The 20,049-nt window shown below is 46.7% G+C and overlaps 1 protein-coding gene across 1 annotated transcript in view; it reads left to right on the top strand.

Moving 5' to 3' along the window:
* Nucleotides 1-467: 467 nt before the first annotated feature.
* The window catches only part of tmem184a (transmembrane protein 184a), a 59,964-nt gene continuing 40,382 nt past the window's right edge, over nucleotides 468-20,049 (top strand). The window contains exons 1-2 of the mRNA XM_070900017.1: nucleotides 468-805; nucleotides 14,664-14,894. Coding sequence (XP_070756118.1) covers nucleotides 14,664-14,894 — 231 coding nt within the window. The 5' untranslated portion in view covers nucleotides 468-805. The remainder of the gene's footprint in view (nucleotides 806-14,663; nucleotides 14,895-20,049) is intronic.

The raw sequence follows: 20,049 nt of genomic DNA, 5'->3' as shown, positions 1-20,049 counted from the left end.
TCTCTTCAGCCGGGAGCACGCGGAAGCCAAGCGCAAACAGCGGAAGGAGCGCACGGCAACCCAAGACCCCCACCCACCCGTCCCTCCGACCACCGCCCGCCCCACCTGCGACAGAGATGGCAGGGGTCCCGCATCGGACTCATCAGTCACCCTGAGAACTCATTTTTAGTGTGGAAGCAAGTCCGCCTCGCCTCTGGGGGGACCGCCTGAGAACAAACGCAAGTCTTCTCACTGCCTGCCCACGAAAAAGGTGTGGGTGGCCCTTACGGGCTAAAGGGATCAAGGGGAGAAAGCAGGAATGGGGTACTGAAGTTGCATGATCAGCCATGATCATACTGAATGCACCTATTTTCGATGTTTCAGCAGAGCGAAATGTGAGCAGAGCATGCGCACTGATGAGCTCAGCACCTGGATCAGCTAGGGGGGGAGAGCGCATGCGCGCAGAGCCCCTGCCGAGACGGCTCAGGTGAGTCGGAGCGCAGCACACCTGAGCTCGAGCTGCGCTGGGGGGTGGGGAAAGTGCGGCAAACGACGCGAGTCTGCAAGTTGTTTCTGTTCAGATACACATTTATTGATTTTTCCAAAAAAATAAATTTTTTAATTTAAAAAAAAAAATCAGAAAGATTGAGCGGCGGCGTGCCTGTGAGCGGGCTTTACCTGTCACCTGTCACCTGAGGGAGCGGACAGCACTCGCCCGCCGCCCTCACTGGGATGTTGTCCGAGTCCCAGCTTCCAGCAATCGGCCCCGGCGCCTCACCGACTGCACACTGAGCCGGCGTCCAGAGAGGATTTACACGCCTGCAAGGTTAGTCGCTGTTAACTTGTTTTATTGCCAGTTTTCCGATGCAGGAAGCCAACCCGAGAGAGCACTGGTTGCAGCACAGGTTTGCCATGGCAAAACACCAGAGCAGACTACAGGGGATGAGCAACTCTCCTCCCTGTCCCCCCCTTTTTTTAATTGCACATAAATCAGATCCCTCGGCACTGCAGCTAATCTGACTGCTGCAGTCAGAATTTTAATGTTTGGAGATTCAGGTGAAAGTGAGACTGTTCTTTGGATGCAAGCCAGACAGGCAAATCCAGTGCATTTGGGTTTCCTGTTTATCCGCAATGTTTACATTTTTTTTTAAAATTTCCTCCTTCCACCTTCCTGCCTCTGTGTGAAGCCCAGCTATTCTTTGGGACAGTACCAGAAGGAGCACACGACAAACCAGGCTCTCCAACCACCACCTGCCCCACCTGTGACAGAGACTGCTGGTCCCGCATTGGTCTCATCAGTCACCTTACAACTCATTTTCGTGTGGAAGCAAGTCACCCTCGACTCCAGGGGACTGCCTAAGAAGAAGATGATTTATAAACAGACCGCTCTCTAATATAGGCTGATATCTGTTCACCAACATCACTAAAACTGATAATCTGGTCGTTATCACATTGTTGTTTGTAGGATCTTACTGGGTGCAAATTGGCTGCCACGCTTCCCACATTACAACAATGACTGCACTTGAAAAAGAAAATACTTCATTGGCTGTAAAGCACTTTGCCGTGTCCTGAGATCATTGGAAGGCGCGATAGAAATGCAAGTCTTTAATTTACATCAGGGACTAACATTGATTAGAGAAGGTTTCATCTTTGCCTGTAAAGACTAACAGAGCAGCTGGATGATAAATTTCACTGTGATACAGCTAGTATATCCTTGCTTGTGCACTGCCTTGAAAATAATCTAATTGTATTCGGTTGACTACCCTGTTGCTGTGAGTTGCATTTTGTAGCTTTTCTTTTGAGGACTGACTAGATGCACTTAAACTGTTTAGAATACTTAGTCCTAGAGAACAGAAGACATGCTCAGCAAATAATATTATTTGACATGATTAACAATTGCCCCCATTTACTCGGGGGTAGGGGGGGAATTGCAATCGAGCTTGTTAAGTATTCTTTCCTCGCTCTGGTGCCAGGTTTCATTCAGCAATGCCACTCTTGCCTCCTGAGTCAAAGTCGTGGGTTCAAGCACCAATCCAAAGCAAATAATGGAGGCTGACACTGCAGTGCTGTACTGAGGGAGTGCCGCACTGTCGGAGGTGTCGTCTTTCAGATGAGACGTTAAACCGAGGCCCTGTCTGACCCCTCGGGTGGATGTAAAAGATCTTGCGCACTATTTCAAAGAAGAGCAGAGGATTAATCCCAGGTGTCCGGCCCAATATTATTCCTCAATCAACATCACTAAAAACAGATGATCTGCTCATTATCACATTGCTGTTTGTGGGAGCTTGCTGTGCGCAAATTGGCTGCTGCGTTTCCTACATTACAACAGTGACTTCACATCAAAAAGTATTTCATTGGCTGTAAAGTGTTTTGGGACGTCCTGAAGTTGTGACAGTTGCTATAGAAATGCAAGTCTTTCCTTTTTTATTGAAACATTGTGGAGAGATGTTGGTGGTATTGGGTCTCCTTTCGCCTCTGGAACCCATTTTTGACCAAGCCCAGATGATTGGAGAGTTTATTCCCTCTGTCTGCCACAAGAGGACCTATTCAAAAAGGCTTTGCTTTGACCCAGTTTGTGCCGGCAGCTCAATTCAGCACAATGCTGTAGTTCGCCAGTCTGGCTGTCGCCAGAAGTAAGGATTGTTGGGGTGGGAGAGTAGGAATATGACATTCATGCAGGCAAAGTATAAGAACACTTTACTCTGCACCCAGCCATGCTACCTTTGTATTGTGTGCCCTAAAATGTTGAACTTTTCCATTCCCCAACACTGAGATTTCCCCCCCAAAACCCTAAAATATTTTTTAAAACAATGTTATGGGAGTCAGAAGAACATAAGAAATAAGAGCAGGAGTAGGCCATACGGCCCCTCGAGCCTGCTCCGCCATTCAATAAGATCATGGCTGATTTGATCATGGACTCAGCTCCACTTCCCCGCCCGCTCCCCATAACCCCTTATCGTTTAAGAAACTGTCTATTTCTCTCTCAAATTTATTCAATGTCCCAGCTATCATAGCTCTCTGAGGCAGCGAATTCCACAGATTTACAACCCTCTGAGAGAAGAAATTTCTCCTTCAGTTTTAAATGGGCAGCCCCTTATTTTAAGATCGTGCCCTCTAGTTCTAGTCTCCCCCAACAGTGGAAACATCCTCTCTGCATCCACCTTGTCAAGCCCCCTCATAATCTTATACATTTCGATAAGATCACCTCTCATTCTTCTGAATTCCAATGAGTAGAGGCCCAACCTACTCAACCTTTTCTCATAAGTCAACCCCCTCATCCCCAAAATCAACCTGCCTCCAAAGCAAGTATATCCTTTCGCAAATATGGAAACCAAAACTGCATACAGTATTCCAGGTGTGGCCTCACCAATACCTTATATAGCTGCAGCAAGACTTCCCCGCTTTTATACTCCATCCCCTTTGCAATAAAGGCCAAGATACCATTGGCCTTCCTGATCACTTGCAGTACCTGCATGCTATCCTTTTGTGTTTCATGCACAAGTGCCCCCAGGTCCCGCTGTACTGCGGCACTTTGCAATCTTTCTCCATTTAAATAATAACTTGCTTCTCCATCTATACTGAACATGAAAAACAATTCATTGGCTCTGATGTGCTTTGGGATCTCTCGAACGTGATAATGCACTATATAAATACAAGTTCTTTAACTCTGTGACCTACTCCGATCCTCCGAGATCTCTGCGCTCCTCGAATTCTGGCCTCTTGCACATCCCCAATTTTGATCACCCCACCATTGGGGGGCGTGCCTTCAGCTGCCTGAGACCTAAGCACTGGAATTCCCTCCCTAAACCTCTCCACCTCTAACTCTCTTTCCTCCCTTAAGACGCTCCTTAAAACCTAACTCTTTGACCAAGCTTCTGCCCTAATATCCCCTCATGTGGCTCGATGTCAATTTTGGTTGATCACACTTCTGTGGAACGCCTTACGAAGTATTACTACATTAAAGGCGTTATATAAATGCAAGTTGTCGTGTGTGTATATGTGTACGCACACACGCACACACACATGTACACTGTTCTATAGATATAGATATATATAGTTATATATAATCAAAGAATATTCCAGGTCTGTAAAGCTTGATTCTAATCACCGGAGAAAACGAATGCAAATTATTTATTTTAGCTCTGCAATTTTTCAGGGGAAAACACATCATTTTGAAAAGTAGTTTGTTGGCTTTGAACATAACAAAAAGCAAAATGTTGCCGATGTTGGAAATCTGAACGAGATAGAGAGGAAGGTGGGGTTAATGTTTCAGGTCGATGACCTTTTGTCAGAACTAGAAGGTGTTGCAGAAGACCAGTGAGTTCATCTGTATCATAGAATCATACAGTACAGGAGGCCATTCGGCCCATCGTGTCTGTGCCGACTTTCTAGATGAGCTATCCAATTAGTCCCACTTAATTTTTCCTCTAATTTATTTTTAGGTGTGCAGCCCCATTAAGGGACTGCGCTACCCATTCAAATATCCGCGTAAGCGTGGTCTTTCCATTGAGAAACCGGCAAGCCGGCTGCGTGGGAGCTTCAGACAGCTGCGTAGCCATGGAGCTACACGGGAACATTGGTACCACTCCCCTGCTCAGTGTCAGCGAGCAGCACACGCGCCTCTGAGGCAGAAGGTTGTGGGTTTAAATTCCACTCCAGGGACTTGAACACACCAATCTAGGCTGACGCTCCAGTGCAGTGCTGAGGGAGTGCTGCACTGTCAGAGGTGCCGTCTTTCGGATGAGTTGTTAAACCGAGGCCCCGTCTGCGCTCTCCGGTGGATATAAAAGATCCCACGGCACTATTTCGAAGAAGAGCAGGGGCGTTCTCCCCAGTGTCTTGGCCAATATTTATTCCTCAATCAACATAACAGAAGCAGGTTAACTGGTCATTATCACATTGTGGGAGCTTGCTGTGCGCAAATTGGCTGCCGCATTTCCCACATTACAACAGTGACTACTCTCCAAAAGTACTTCATTGGCTGTAAAGCGCTTTGAGACGTCCGGTGGTCGTGAAAGGCGCTCTATAAATGCAAGTCTTTCTTTCTCCACAGCCTGCAAATTTTTCCTTTTTTAAGTAGAGATCCAGTTCCTTTGTTAAAGTTACCATTGAATCTGCTTCCACTACCCTTTCAGTTAGTGCAATCCAGATCATCACAACTCGCTGGCTTTTTAGCCAATTATTTTAATTCTGTGTCCTCCTACCAAAGGAAACCCTTTCTCCCTATCTACTTTATCGAAACCCCCTCGTAATTTTGAACACCTCTATGAAGTTATTTTTCAGTTCCAGAGACAGGTCATCAACCTGAATCATTAACCCCAGGTGCTGTCCACAGGTGCTGTCTGATCTGCTGAATGTTTCACAGCATTTATTCTCTTTTTTTTTTAAATAATAAAATTCCTTGAAAATAACCATTCCAATGAGGAATATCCCCCATAACATAGAAAGTAGGTGCAGGAGTGGGCCATTTGGCCCTTCGAGCCTGCACCACCATTCAATAAGATCATGGCTGATCATTCACCTCAGTACCCCTTTCCTGCTTTCTCTCCATATCCCTTGATCCCCTTAGCCGTAAGGGCCAGATCTAACTCCCTCTTGAATATATCTAACGAACTGGCCTCAACAACTTTGTGGTAAAGAATTCCACAGGTTCACCACTCTCTGAGTGAAGAAGTTTCTCCTCATCTCAGTCCTAAATGGCTTACCCCTTATCCTTAGACTCTGTCCCCTGGTTCTAGACTTCCCCCACCATCGGGAACATTCTTCCTGCATCTAACCTGTCCAATCCCGTCAGAATTTTATGTGTCAGGGGCATTAAATGCCAACTAGAAACTTACAGCACAGAAGGAGGTCATTTGGTCCGTCACACCCATGCTGGATCTTTGAAAGAGCAGTTGTGCTTAGTCCCACACCCTCGCTTTGTGCCCCTAACCCCGTCAGTCCCTCATCTACAAGGACCCGTCCAACTCCCTGTAAAAATTATTTATGGAATTCGTTTCCATCACTTTTTCAGGCCGAGAGTTACAGATCCCGACATCTCAGTGATAGAAAATTCTCCTCATCTCCCCTCTAGGCCTTTTGCCAATAATTTTAAATCTCTGACCTCTAGTTATAGTCTAATGTCTAAAATATACAGAAGATGGAGCAACTTCCCTCTACTGAGTTGAAGCTATTTCCATATTCATGGCTTCCTTTTATGAAAAAAATACTTTTCTTTAGGTCCCATTCTCAGCACTTGCTCCCATCTTCCCACATTACAACAGTGACTACACTCCAAAAAGTACTTCATTGGCTGTAAAGTGTTTTGAGACATCCAGTGGCCGTGAAAGGCGCTATATAAATGCAAGTTTTTCTTTCTTTCAATCTTGTTGTCAGGCAACTGGTTAAGTTGCTCACAGACACACGAGCCAAATCTGGTGGAACAACACTGAAAATGCAGAAGGAGGCCCACCCATACATTCCACTTGGGGAAGATGGGGCACCTCCGCTCACCATACCCACCCCACCTCTTATCGTGCCACTGGAAAAGAAAGAAAGAAAGAAAGAAATGGATTGGGACTGGGAGAAATTTAGAACTCAGCAGAGGAGGACAAAGGGTTTGATTAGGGCAGGGAAAATGGAGTACGAGAAGAAGCTTGCAGGGAACATTAAGGCGGATTGCAAAAGTTTCTATAGGTATGTAAAGAGCAAAAGGTTAGTAAAGACAAACGTAGGTCCCCTGCAGTCAGAATCAGGGGAAGTCATAACGGGGAACAAAGAAATGGCAGACCAATTGAACAAGTACTTTGGTTCAGTATTCACTAAGGAGGACACAAACAACCTTCCGGATATAAAAGGGGTCGGAGGGTCTAGTAAGGAGGAGGAACTGAGGGAAATCTTTATTAGTCGTGAAATTGTGTTGGGGAAATTGATGGGATTGAAGGCCGATAAATCCCCAGGGCCTGATGGACTGCATCCCAGAGTACTTAAGGAGGTGGCCTTGGAAATAGCAGATGCATTGACAGTCATTTTCCAACATTCCATTGACTCTGGATCAGTTACTATCGAGTGGAGGGTAGCCAATGTAACCCCACTTTTTAAAAAAGGAGGGAGAGAGAAAACAGGGAATTATAGACCGGTCAGCCTGACCTCAGTAGTGGATAAAATGATGGAATCAATTATTAAGGATGTCATAGCAGCGCATTTGGAAAATGGTGACATGATAGGTCCAAGTCAGCATGGATTTGTGAAAGGGAAATCATGCTTGACAAATCTTCTGGAATTTTTTGAGGATGTTTCCAGTAAAGTGGAGAAAGGAGAACCAGTTGATGTGGTATATTTGGACTTTCAGAAGGCTTTCGACAAGATCCCACACAAGAGATTAATGTGCAAAGTTAAAGCACATGGGATTGGGGGTAGTGTGCTGACGTGGATTGAGAACTGGTTGTCAGACAGGAAGCAAAGAGTAGGAGTAAATGGGTACTTTTCAGAATGGCAGGCAGTGACTAGTGGGGTACCACAAGGTTCTGTGCTGGGGCCCCAGCTGTTTACATTGTACATTAATGATTTAGACGAGGGGATTAAATGTAGTATCTCCAAATTTGCGGATGACACTAAGTTGGGTGGCAGTGTGAGCTGCGAGGAGGATGCTATGAGGCTGCAGAGTGACTTGGATAGGTTAGGTGAGTGGGCAAATGCATGGCAGATGAAGTATAATGTGGATAAATGTGAGGTTATCCACTTTGGTGGTAAAAACAGAGAGACAGACTATTATCTGAATGGTGACAGATTAGGAAAAGGGAAGGTGCAACGAGACCTGGGTGTCATGGTACATCAGTCATTGAAGGTTGGCATGCAGGTACAGCAGGCAGTTAAGAAAGCAAATGGCATGTTGGCCTTCATAGCGAGGGGATTTGAGTACAGGGGCAGGGAGGTGTTGCTACAGTTGTACAGGGCCTTGGTGAGGCCACACCTGGAGTATTGTGTACAGTTTTGGTCTCCTAACTTGAGGAAGGACATTCTTGCTATTGAGGGAGTGCAGCGAAGATTCACCAGACTGATTCCCGGGATGGTGGGACTGACCTATCAAGAAAGACTGGATCAACTGGGCTTGTATCCACTGGAGTTCAGAAGAATGAGAGGGGACCTCATAGAAACGTTTAAAATTCTGACGGGTTTAGACAGGTTAGATGCAGGAAGAATGTTCCCAATGTTGGGGAAGTCCAGAACCAGGGGTCACAGTCTAAGGATAAGGGGTAAGCCATTTAGGACCGAGATGAGGAGAAACTTCTTCACCCAGAGAGTGGTGAACCTGTGGAATTCTCTACCACAGAAAGTAGTTGAGGCCAATTCACTAAATATATTCAAAAGGGAGTTAGATGAAGTCCTTACTACTCGGGGGATCAAGGGGTATGGCGAGAAAGCAGGAAGGGGGTACTGAAGTTTCATGTTCAGCCATGAACTCATTGAATGGCGGTGCAGGCTAGAAGGGCTGAATGGCCTGCTCCTGCACCTAGTTTCTATGTTTCTATTTATATAGCGCCTTTCACGACCAAAATAGTGCCATGGGATCTTTTACGTCCACCCGAGAGGGCAGACGGGGCCTCGGTTTAATGTCTCGTCTGAAATACGGCACCTCCGACAGTGCAGCACTCCCTCAACACTGCACTGGTGAGTCAGCCTAGATTTTTTATGTGCTCGAGTTCCTGGAGTGGGACTTGAATCCACAACCTTCTGACTCCGAAGCGAGTGTGCTGCCCATGGCTAACACGTGACTGGAACATGACTGTGCCAGCAATCATGGATGCAAACCTGCATATACCCACTCCAAAGGAATAGAGGACAGTGCACTGACCCACCAAATAGCTTCACTACAATAAAATAGAATTTACAGCACAGGATCAGGCCATTCGACTTTTGCCAGTGTTTATACTCCACACGAGCCTCCTCCCACCCCTCTTCAACTCACCCTATCAGCATGTCCTCTATTCCTTTCTCCCTCATGTACTTATCTAGCTTCCCGTTCAATATATCTGTGCTGTTCGCCTCAAACACTCCCTATGGTAAGAAGTTCCACATTCTATCCACTCTCGAGGGTGTCTCTGAATTCCTTATTGGATTTATTGGTGACTATCCTGTATTTATGGCCCCTAGTTCTGGTCTCCCCCACAGGTGGAAGCAGCTTCTCTACGTCTACCCTATCGAAACTCTTCCAAAATCTGGCCTCGATCAGGTCACCCCTCAGCATTCCCTTTTCCAGAGAAAAGAGCTCCAGCCTTTTCAGTCTTTCCTGATAGTGGCACCACTCTTTTGCCCAAATGGCGGACGCTCATTTTTGTTGTGAAATTTGAATATTGAAACTGTAAGGTGTTTGATAGCAACACGGTGCCTGTGAATGAGCTTTATGCAAATGACTTCCCATAACAAGTTTTAACCGTGTCATCCCTCCAAGCCCTTGCAACCTAGAAACAGTACACCATAAAACCTGCTTCAGATACAAACACTGCAACTAAGTCAGTGCTGGAAGTAAAACTTTAGAGATAAGTTTGTTAAAGTAATTATCAGTATCAAAGAGTGAATTCCTTTATAAGTCATCATCTGAAAATAAAGTGTTATGCGATAGTTATTCATCGTCCTCCAACTGCAGCAATCAAAATAATATAAAAATGCTGACTAGAGCTCTCCTTACATCTTTGTAGATAAAGGACCTGCCAAGAGTAGAACTCAGCCCAGCAACTTGTATTTATATAGCGCCTTTAACGAAATAAAACGTCCCAAGGCGCTTCACAGGAGCATAATCAAACACAATTTGACACAGAGCCACATAAGGAGATATTGGGACAAGTAGCAAAAAGCTTGGTCAAACAAGTAGGTTTTAAGGAGTGTATTGGAGGAGATAGAGATAGAGAGGTGGAGAGGTTTAGGCAGGGAATTCCAGAGCTTGGGGCCCAGGCAGCAATGGTGGAGTGATTAAAATCGGGAATGCTCAAGAGGACAGAATTGGAGGAGAGCAGAAATCATGGGGGGGGAGGGGGGGGGGAATTACATAGATAGGGAGGGGCAAGACCATGGGAGGATTTGAAAACAAGGATGAGAATTTTAAAATTGAGGCGTTGCCGAACTGGGAGCCAATGTTGGTCAGCGAGCACAGAAGCAATGGGTGAATGGGATTTGGTGTTGGGCAGCGGAAATGTTACAAGGACACCCTCAAAGCCTCCCTGGTGAAGTGCGACATCACCACTAACACCTGGGAGACGCTGGCCGAGGACCGCCCGAGGTGGAGAAAGTACATTCGGGAGGGCGTTGAGCTACTCGACTCTCAACGCTGCGAGCGTGAAGAGGTCAAACGCAGGCAGCGGAAGGAGAGTGTGGCAAATCAGTGCTACACCCACCCCTTCCCCCGACGAATATCTGTGATAGGGTCTGTGGCTCTCGCGTTAGACTGTTCAGCCACCAAAGAACTCACTTTAGGAGTGGAAGCAAGTCTTCCTCTATTTCAAGGGACTGCCTATGATGATGATCATGAGGGTTAGGCAGCAGAGTTTTGGATGAGCTCAAGTTTATGGAGGAGGAACAATGGGAGGCCGGTCAGGGGATGCATTGGAATAGTCAAGTCTAGCGGGTCCCAGGTTCAATACCTGACTTGTGCCAAGCTAGCTGGCCGCAGCCCCCAAGCTCGGGACAAGGGAAAGCAAAGTCAGACAGGTCCGTTGTCCTGACTAGTATCCAATGACACCTTGTGGGAAGTGCACCTCATTGGACAGCAGGGGAAGGGCTTCAAATAGTGGCCGTGGGATCTTTTCCATCCACCTGAGAGGGCAGACGTGGCCTTGGTTTAACGTCTCATCCGAAAGTCGGCACCTCCAACCAATGTTCCCTTCAAGCTGCGGGGCCGTGCAGTATTGGGAAAGATCCCGTGCAGGGCGCACATCGGCCTTTCCATTGTAAATACCGCGCATGCGCAGAAATTTAAAGGGACCGCACATTTAAAGCAGGCGGCCGAGCAGAACAAAGCACAGCTTACGAGGGAACATTGCGTCCAACAGTGCGGCACTCCCTCAGCACTGCACTGGGAGTGTAGCCCTGATTCTGTGCTCGGGTCTGTGGAGTGGGGCTTGAACCCACAACCTCCTGACTCCACCCACTGAGCCACGGCTGATGCAATATTTCCACATTAACTGATTCTGCATTGCCGAGTAATTCGATGTATATTATTGCCCAATAAAATTGCATCACTCACTCATCCTCCAACATAGTTGCCTTTGCACGTGCAAATATACTTGGTTTATGGCCAAACGTTGGAGAATATTTAAGTAATTAAAAGTGTTTCAATCTCATTTTCTGGTTCAGGAAATGATTTTAAAAAGTGGGAAAAACAAACAGATATTGTGCTTGGCTTGCACCAAATATTTGACTTCAGTTCAAGTCAATATAATGTTAGGAAGCCATGCTACACCCAGGGTCCTGCCCCTGCACATCCCAATCGATAATAGACTGAACCTGCTGGCACAAGTTCACCTGGATAACCACGTGGAGTATGCTTTGAAGGTAAATTCATTGAGGGGCTGGAATGACCTGATCAACACTTTAAATTTACCCTGGCTTGGGATATCACTGGAGCCTCTGAGCTGTGTTATAGTGCCAGCTTGGCTCAGTGATAGTGCACATCCCTCGTAACCCACACTGGGCACTGCCAATAAAACCCGTTTATAAAAATAATTAAATAAAAAAAAATTTAAATGGTGCTATTCTTGACGTGTCAGCCCCTTCCGATATCTGGAAACCTCCCCCAGCCCTACATAGAAACATAGAAAGTAGGTGCAGGAGCAGGCCATTCGGCCCTTCAAGCCTGATTCAATAAGATCATGGCTGATCATTCAACCTCAGTACCCCTTTCCTGTTTTCTCTCCATACCCCTTGATCCCTTTGGCCGTAAGGGCCATATCTAACTCCCTTTTGAATATATCTAACGAACTGACCTCAACAACTTTCTGCGGTAGAGAATTCCACAGGTTAACCACCCTCTGGGTGAAGAGGTTTCTCCTCATCTCAGTCCTAAATGGCTTACCCCTTATTCTTAGACTGTGACCCCTAGTTCTGGAACTCTCCAGCAATGGGAACATTCTTCCTGCCTCTAACCTGTCCAATCCCGTCAGAATTTTATATGTTTCTATGAGATCCCCTCTCATTCTTCTAAACTCCAGCGGATACAAGCCCAGTTGATCCAGTCTCTCCTCATGTCAGTCCTGCCATCCCGGGAATCAATCTGGTGAACCTTTGCTGTACTCCCTCAATAGCAAGAACGTCCTTCCTCAGATTAGGGGACCAAAACTGAACACAATATTCAAGGTGTGGCTTCACCAAGGCCCTGTACAACTGCAGTAAGACCGCCCTGCTTCTATACTCAAATCCTCTAGCTATGAAGGCCAACATGCCATTTGCCTTCTTCACCGCCTGTTGTACCTGCATGCCAAACTTCAATGACTGACGTACCATGACACCCAGGTCTTGTTGCATCTCCCCTTTTCCTAATCTGTCACCATTCAGATAATATTCTGTCTTCCTGTTTTTGCCACCAAAGTGGATAACCTCACATTTATCCATGTTATACTGCATCTGCCATGCATTTGCCCACTCACCTAACCTGTCCAAGTCACCCTGCAGCCTCTTAGCATCCTCCTCACAGCTCACACCACCACCTAGCTTAGTGTCATCTGCAAACTTGGAGATACTACCTTCATCTAAATCATTGATGTATATTGTAAATAGCTGGGGTCCCAGCACTGAACCCTGCGGCACTCCACTGGTCACTGCCTGCCATTCTGAAAAGGACCCGTTTATTCCGACTCTCTGCTTCCTGTCTGCCAACCAGTTCTCTATCCACGTCAATACATTACCCCCAATACCATGTGCTTTAATTTTGCACACTAATCTCTTGTGTGGGACCTTGTCAAAAGCCTTTTGAAAGTCCAAATGCACCACATCCACTGGTTCTCCCTTGTCCAATCTACTAGTTATATCCTCAAAAAATTCGAGACGATCTGTCAAGCATGATTTCCCTTTCATAAATCCATGCTGACTTGGACTGATCCTGTCACTGCTTTCCAAATGCGCTGCTTTTTCATCTTTAATAATTGATTCCAACATTTTCCCCACCACCGATGTCAGGCTAACCAGTCTATAATTCCCTGTTTTCTCTCTCCCTCCTTTTTTAAAAAGTGGTGTTACATTAGCTACCCTCCAGTCCATAGGAACTGATCCAGAGTCAATAGAATGTTGGAAAATGATCACCTATGCATCCACTATTTCTAGGGCCACTTCCTTAGGCTACATCCCAGAGTACTTATCAGGCCCTGGGAATTTATTGGCCTTCAATCCCATCAATTTCCCTAACACAATTTTGTGACTAATAAGGATTTCCTTCTGTTCCTCCTTTTCGCTAGACCCTCGGTCCCCTAGTATTTCCGGATGGTTATTTGGGTCTTCCTTAGTGAAGACAGAACCAAAGTATTTGTTCAGTTGGTCTGCCATTTCTTTGTTCCCCATTATAAATTCACCTGATTCTGACTGCAAAGGACCTATGTTGGTCTTCAGTAATCTTTTTCTCTTCACATATCTATAGAAGCTTTTGCAGTCAGTTTTTATGTTTCCTGCAAACTTCCTCTCATACTTTATTTTCCCCCTCATAATTAGACCCTTTGTCCTCCTCTGCTGAATTCTAAATTTCTCCCAGTCCTCAGGTTTGCTGCTTTTTCTGGCCAATGTATATGCCTCTTCCTTGGATTTAACACTATCCCTAATTTCCCTTGTTAGCCACAGTTGAGCTACCTTCCCCTTTTTATTTTTACTCCAGACGGGGATGTACAATTGTTGAAGTTCATTCATGTAATCTATAAATGTCTGCCATTGCCTATCCACTGTCAACCCTTTAAGTATCATTTGCCAGTCTATCCTAGCCAATTCATGTCTCATACCATTGAAGTTACCTTTACTTAAGTTCAGGATCCTAGTCTCTGAATTAACACTGTCCCTCTACATCTTCATAAAAGATTCTGCCATATTATGGTCACTCTTCCCCAAGGGGCCTCGCACAACAAGATTGCTAATTAGTCCTCTCTCATTATACAACACCCAGTCTAGGATGGCCAGCCCTCTAGATGGTTCCTCGACATAGTGGTCAAGAAAGCCATCCCTAATACACTCCAGGAAATCCTCCTCCACTGCATTGTTACCAGTTTGGTTAGCCCAATCTATATGTAGATTAAATTCGCCCATGATAACTGCTGTACCTTTATTGCACGCATCCCTAATTTCTTCTTTGATGCTGTCCCCAACATTCCCCCCCCCCGGAGATCTCTGCGCTCCTCCAATTCTGGCCTCTTGCGCACCCCGATTTAATTGCTCCACCATTGGCGGCCGTATCTTCAACTGCCTCGGCCCTGTGCTCAGAATTTTTTCCCTAAACCTCTCCACCTCTCCCTCCTTTTAAAACGCTTCTTAAAACCTACCTCCGTGACCACCTGTCCTAATATGTGGTTTGGTGTCAAATTTTGCCTGATAATTGTTCCTGTTGAAGCGCCGTGGGAGGTTTTACTATGTTGAGGGCACTATATAAATGCAAGTTGTTATAATTGTAACGTGCCTGATTGAAAGGGGCTTCTCGGTGTTCAGTACAGGACTGATTTTGTTTTCTCCTGTGCACACAGATGAACAGCAGCGGAAGCCCGATACTTACAGGAGCGACTCACGAGCTGCCCACGATGCTTGTTACTCTGGCTGTTGCAAATGCAAGCAAAACCGGAATTGTGAACATCTCCCAGCAGCTGTCTGTCAAAAACTCGAGCATAGAGGAGCAGAGGATTTTCTTGGAGACGCCAGCGGCTCAGGCGATCTCTGGGATATTTGTTTGGGCGGCCCTGATTGTGACGTTTCACCAGGTGAGTTGAGGTTGCTTCTACATAGCATGACATTGAAATTACAGCACAGAAACAGGCCATTCGGCCCAACTGCTCCGTGCCGGTGTTTATGCTCCACACCAGCCTCCTCCCGCCCTACTTCAAACAACCCTATCAGCAAATCCTTCTATTCCTTTCCCCGTCATGAGTTTATCTAACTGCCGCGTAAATGCACCAATGCTATTCGCCTTTACACATTCTAACCACTCTCTGGGTAGAGATGCATCTCCAGAATTCCCTATTGAATTAATCGGTGAGTACATCGAACGCTTCTCGTCGGTGGGACTGCCCTTGATTGGTTCTGCTCTTACATAAGAACCACAAGAAATAGGGGCAGGAGTAGGCCATTTGGCCCCTCGAACCTGCTGCACCGTTCAATAAGATCATGGCTGATCTGATCTTGGCCTTAACTTCACTTTCCTGCCCACTCCCCATAACCCTTGACTCCCCTATTGCACAGACAATCATAGCAGAGCATCCCTTGCAGTGCCTTCCCACGCCCACTCCATCACCTCCTGCCTCCTCCAAGGATCGATCCTTGGCTGTCTCCTCTTCCTCGTCTGCATGCTGGACCTTAGCAACGACAGATACAGGCATGGGGCCGGCTTCCACGTATATGCTGCCGATAACCAGCTCCACCTATCCACCACCTCTCTCAACCCCTCCGCCGCTTGAGTATTGCCACACTTGGACAAATCACAACTTCCTTCAGCTAAATATTGGGGTGACCAAAGCCATCGTCTTCAGATCCCCTGTCACAATCTCTCTCTTCTCGCCATTGATTCCATCCCCCTTGCTGGCCACTCTCTCGGGCTGAACCAGACTGTTGGCAACCACGGTGTCTTGTTCGATCTCGAGCTGAGCTTCTGCCCCCCTATATTATCTTCATCACAAAGCCCGCCTGCTTCCATTGGGTACCATTTCCTGCCTCCACCCTTACCTTTGTCCATCTGCCACTCAAACCATCATTTATTCCTTTGTCACCTCTGGCCCCAATGACTCCAATACCCTCCTGACTGGCCTCCACTCTCCTGGATAGATGGCTAAGCAACTAAAAAAAAAAGTATTGGTTTGTGACGAGGCCGATTAGTGCAACACTCCACCACAGCCTGACCTGAACAGGGCTTTGACAAGTAGCGTAAAGCTTGCTTACGTGACCTTTAGAAAGAATTAACTCTTATAAAGCCCCTTTCACATCCTGAGGACCAATGTCTCCTTTAATTGTTTTTTTTGGGGCGTGGCCCCTTTATCAGGCTGTGCGGCCCGTTCAGATTCCCTGCGCGCGCGCGGCCTTTCCTATTATATAGCTGGCAAGCGGCCTGCGTGGGAGCTCCAGACCGCTGTGCTGCCGCGCAGCCTAAAGAGAACATTGCTCAGGACATTCCAAAGTGCCTCCACAGCCAATTCAGTTACTTTTGGAGTGTAGTCACTGTTGTGCAGACACTCATGGTGGCCAATTGGTGCACAGCAAGGTCCCACAAGCTGTGGTATAATCTGTTTCCGATGATCTGAAACAAAAAACAGGCACAGCTATTTCTGTTGGTGATGGAGGGATAAATTCTTGGCCAGAATACTGGGGATAAACTCCCCTGCTCTTCTTCAAATGGTGCATCACCCGGTAGAAAGTTGGGGCCATAAAATCCATGCACACGCTCAGGCATCTTCCACCCTTCGATATGTGCGGCGTCCCGGGAGCAGCGGGGAGGCATGCCACTTCAGGGAGCAGTGCGAGCTGGTACAGTGGGGGGGGGCGACGACTTGGATTGAACATTGCCAAAATCAAGGTCGCTGATTGGAGGGTGGGCAGCGACAGCAGCAGAGGAGCGGCGAGGTCGGGGCGAAGGAGCGGCAAGAGATTGTAGAGCGAAGTGATCGGGGGGGCCCAGGAGAGGCGTGATTTCAGGGGCCCAGGGGCAGCACGGGCCAGCCCACACTGCGATATGTGTGCGCACTAGGTCCATGCAGCAGAGCAGGTCTCCAGTCGTCTTGGTTAACCCTTGCCACTGGACCAAGACCTAGCTCTGTCAAGCCCGTGTGGTGGTTGGTGTGCAACGGCCACCACACGTTAAAAAAACCCACGCACAGGCATCTTCCACCCTTCAGGATGTAGTTTTGCACCTCGAATGTCAGGTCCTTCATTGAAACACCTGTGAACTCATCCCTTTTTGTGTGGAAGCAAGTCATCATCGATACGAGGGACTGCCTAAGCAGGAGAAGAAAGCATCACCCGAAGAGGACAGACTAGATCTTTTTTAATGTCTCATCTGAAAGATGGCACCTCTGACACTGAAGCACTCCTGCAGTACTGCAGCCTAGATTTTTATGCTCGAGTCTCGAGTGGGGCTTCGAGCCTACAACGTTCTGATTCAGCGGTGAGTGTGCTGCCCACTGAGACATGACTGACACAATAGAGGATTAGTAAGTGATTAAATAGTTGGTAATTATCTAGATATGTAGGTAACCACTTGCTTGGGATACCTTCAAAGCTTCTATTGTGTAAGTAATTCTTGCTGTAGTGTACAAACTCTGGGCAGAGTCTCGACAACATTTCTATTGTGTTGAGTTGTTTGCTCAGCTGAAGTAAACATCTTGCATTGTGTATAAAGCGCTCAATAATCTGGTGTGTAAATTACTCACCTGTTTTATGTTTGCCATTTTTTTTTTTTTAAATCCCTCTTAACGCTACCAATCGAATGAGTCACTTCCACACCGTTGGAGGACGATAGAAAGGATGTCCTTAAGACGAGACCTGTACAATTAATTTTACAGGAAAAAGTTGACATGGACCCATTCATTAATTGCACTGGAAGTCTATGATCTTCTTCGCCCAAGTTGTTTCATTGGAACAATTGTTTCACTTGCCATTGAGGGAGTGCAACAAAGATTCCTGGAATGGGGGGGTTGTCCAATGAGGAGAGATTGAGTAGACTAGGCCGATATTCTCTCGAGTCTAGAAGAATGAGAGGTGATCTCATTGAAACGTACAAACTTCTTACAGGGCTTGACAGGGTAGATGCTGGGAGGATGTTTCCCCTGGCTGGGGAGTCTAGAACCAGGGGTCACAGTCTCAGAATAAGGGGTCGGCCATTTAGGACTGAGATGAGGAGAAAATTCTTCACTCAGAAGGTGGTGAATCTCTGGAATTCTCTACCCCAGAGGGCTGTGGAGGGTCAGTCTTTAAGTATATTTAAGACAGAGATCGATAGAGGGAATTAAGGGCTATGGGGACAGTGCAGGAAAGTGGAGTTGAGGTAGAAGATCAGCCATGATCTCATTGAATGGCAGAGCAGGCTCGAGGGGCCGAATGGCCTACTCCTGCTCCTAATTCTTATGTTCTAATGAACCAATTAATGTGGTGGACACAGAGGCATCATGGGTTCTCTGGACTTCTGGTTCCTATCCTTCTCTCAGTAGGGATCCATTCGGTCCAATCAGCATCTCCTCAGCCCCGGTGACCTCCTCAGGAAATGATGGGCCGAGAGGGTTAAGACTATTGCTCTGTTGTTGCAGTCCGTCAGGGTGCTAATACATTGAAATTAATGAGTATACAAACTATGTATGGCAGCTTCCCCCGCTCCCCGCCCCCCCCCCCCCCCCAATGGGTCAGGGCCACCTGATGTGTCCCCGAGGCCTACAGACCAGTGAAGGCCATGCGTTTACTCCATATCCTGCACTGATTACATATTACACAGAATTTACAGCCCAGAAACAGGCCATTCAGCCCAACTGGTCCATGCCAGTGTTTATGCTCCACTCAAGCCTCCTCCCGCCCCTCTTCATTTAACCCCATCTGCATCAACTTCTATTCCTTTCTCCCACATGTGTAATGTACGCACCTGTGAGCGAGCGCACAGGTTTGTGGAGCTGTTGAGTTGTGAGTGCCTTAGCCAGTCATGTGATGTTCACAAGACTCAATAAAACCCCAGCCAGTTGGGTTCGGGGAATCCATGATGAGGCAGGTGGTTGTGAGCCTGGTGGATGAACTGGTAATGTGCAGTGTGATTGTTAAACCTTTGCTAATAAACCAACTTCCTAATAGCAATGTCTTGCTATGAATTCTTAAGCAAAGAACCCATGAAGCAAATAGATTACAGTGTGTTTTATCCAGTTTCCCATTCAATGTATCTGTGCTCAACCACTCCCTGTGATCGGGAGTTCCACTCTCTGGGTAAAGGTATTTCCCCTGAATTCCTTGTTGGATTTATTGGTGACTGTCTTATATTTATATTGTCCCTAGTTTACACCCACTGCAATGCTAGCATAGTGGTTATGTTACTGGACTAGGAATACAGAGGCCTGGCCTAATGATCCGCTGACGTGAGTTCAAATTCCACCACGGCAGCTGGGGAATTTAAATTCAGTTAATTAAATAAATCTGGAATAAAAAGCTAGTGTCAGTAATGGTGACCATGAAACTACCAGATTGTCGTAAAAACCCATCTGGTTCACTAATGTTCTTTAGGGAAGGAAATCTGCCGCCCTTACCCACAGCAAGAAGGCGGCTCACCACCACCTTCTCGAGGGCAATTCGGGGTGGGCAATAAATGCCGCAACGCCCACATCTCGTGAATGAATAACAAAAGACATTAATGGCCCCTGGTTTTGGTCTCTCTTCCCCTCCTCCACTCTGTAGATGGTGTCACTATAGAGGAAGGAGTAAACCTGCATTCCTATTCTAATCATTAACTCCCTTTGGGAAGTGTGTGTTTGTGTCTGGGGAGCACAGGATTGCCCTCCAAGTGTTGCAACGACCGATAACACTCACTATCCATACTGAGAGCAGAACAATGAGCCACTAGGCAAGGTGGCAGGTGATGCAGATGGTACTGTGCCTTACCACATCGGGGAAAAGACTGGCAGACAAAAAAAAACAACTTTGTCAAGATCGGATGTTAGTATTGAGCAATCTCACTATCGCATCGATAGATCAGAATGGGTCCAAAGTGTCGATGGATTTCTCCCTCTATCTGCAGCAAGGCTGTTACTCATTAGCAGTGCACCGATGAACATCTGTCCACAAACTAGTTCTAAACTGACAATCTGGTCCGAGCCTATGTGATAAACAAGATAATGGTACCAGGCTTGAAAGTGGAACAGCAGCTGTCACTACTTACTGTAAATCTGGTTTACGAGCTTC

Source organism: Pristiophorus japonicus, chromosome 15, assembly GCF_044704955.1.
Source record: "Pristiophorus japonicus isolate sPriJap1 chromosome 15, sPriJap1.hap1, whole genome shotgun sequence".
Lineage (NCBI taxonomy): Eukaryota > Metazoa > Chordata > Chondrichthyes > Pristiophoridae > Pristiophorus > Pristiophorus japonicus.
Note: the sequence above shows the minus strand (reverse complement) of the source record. Positions and strands in the feature narration are given on the sequence as shown.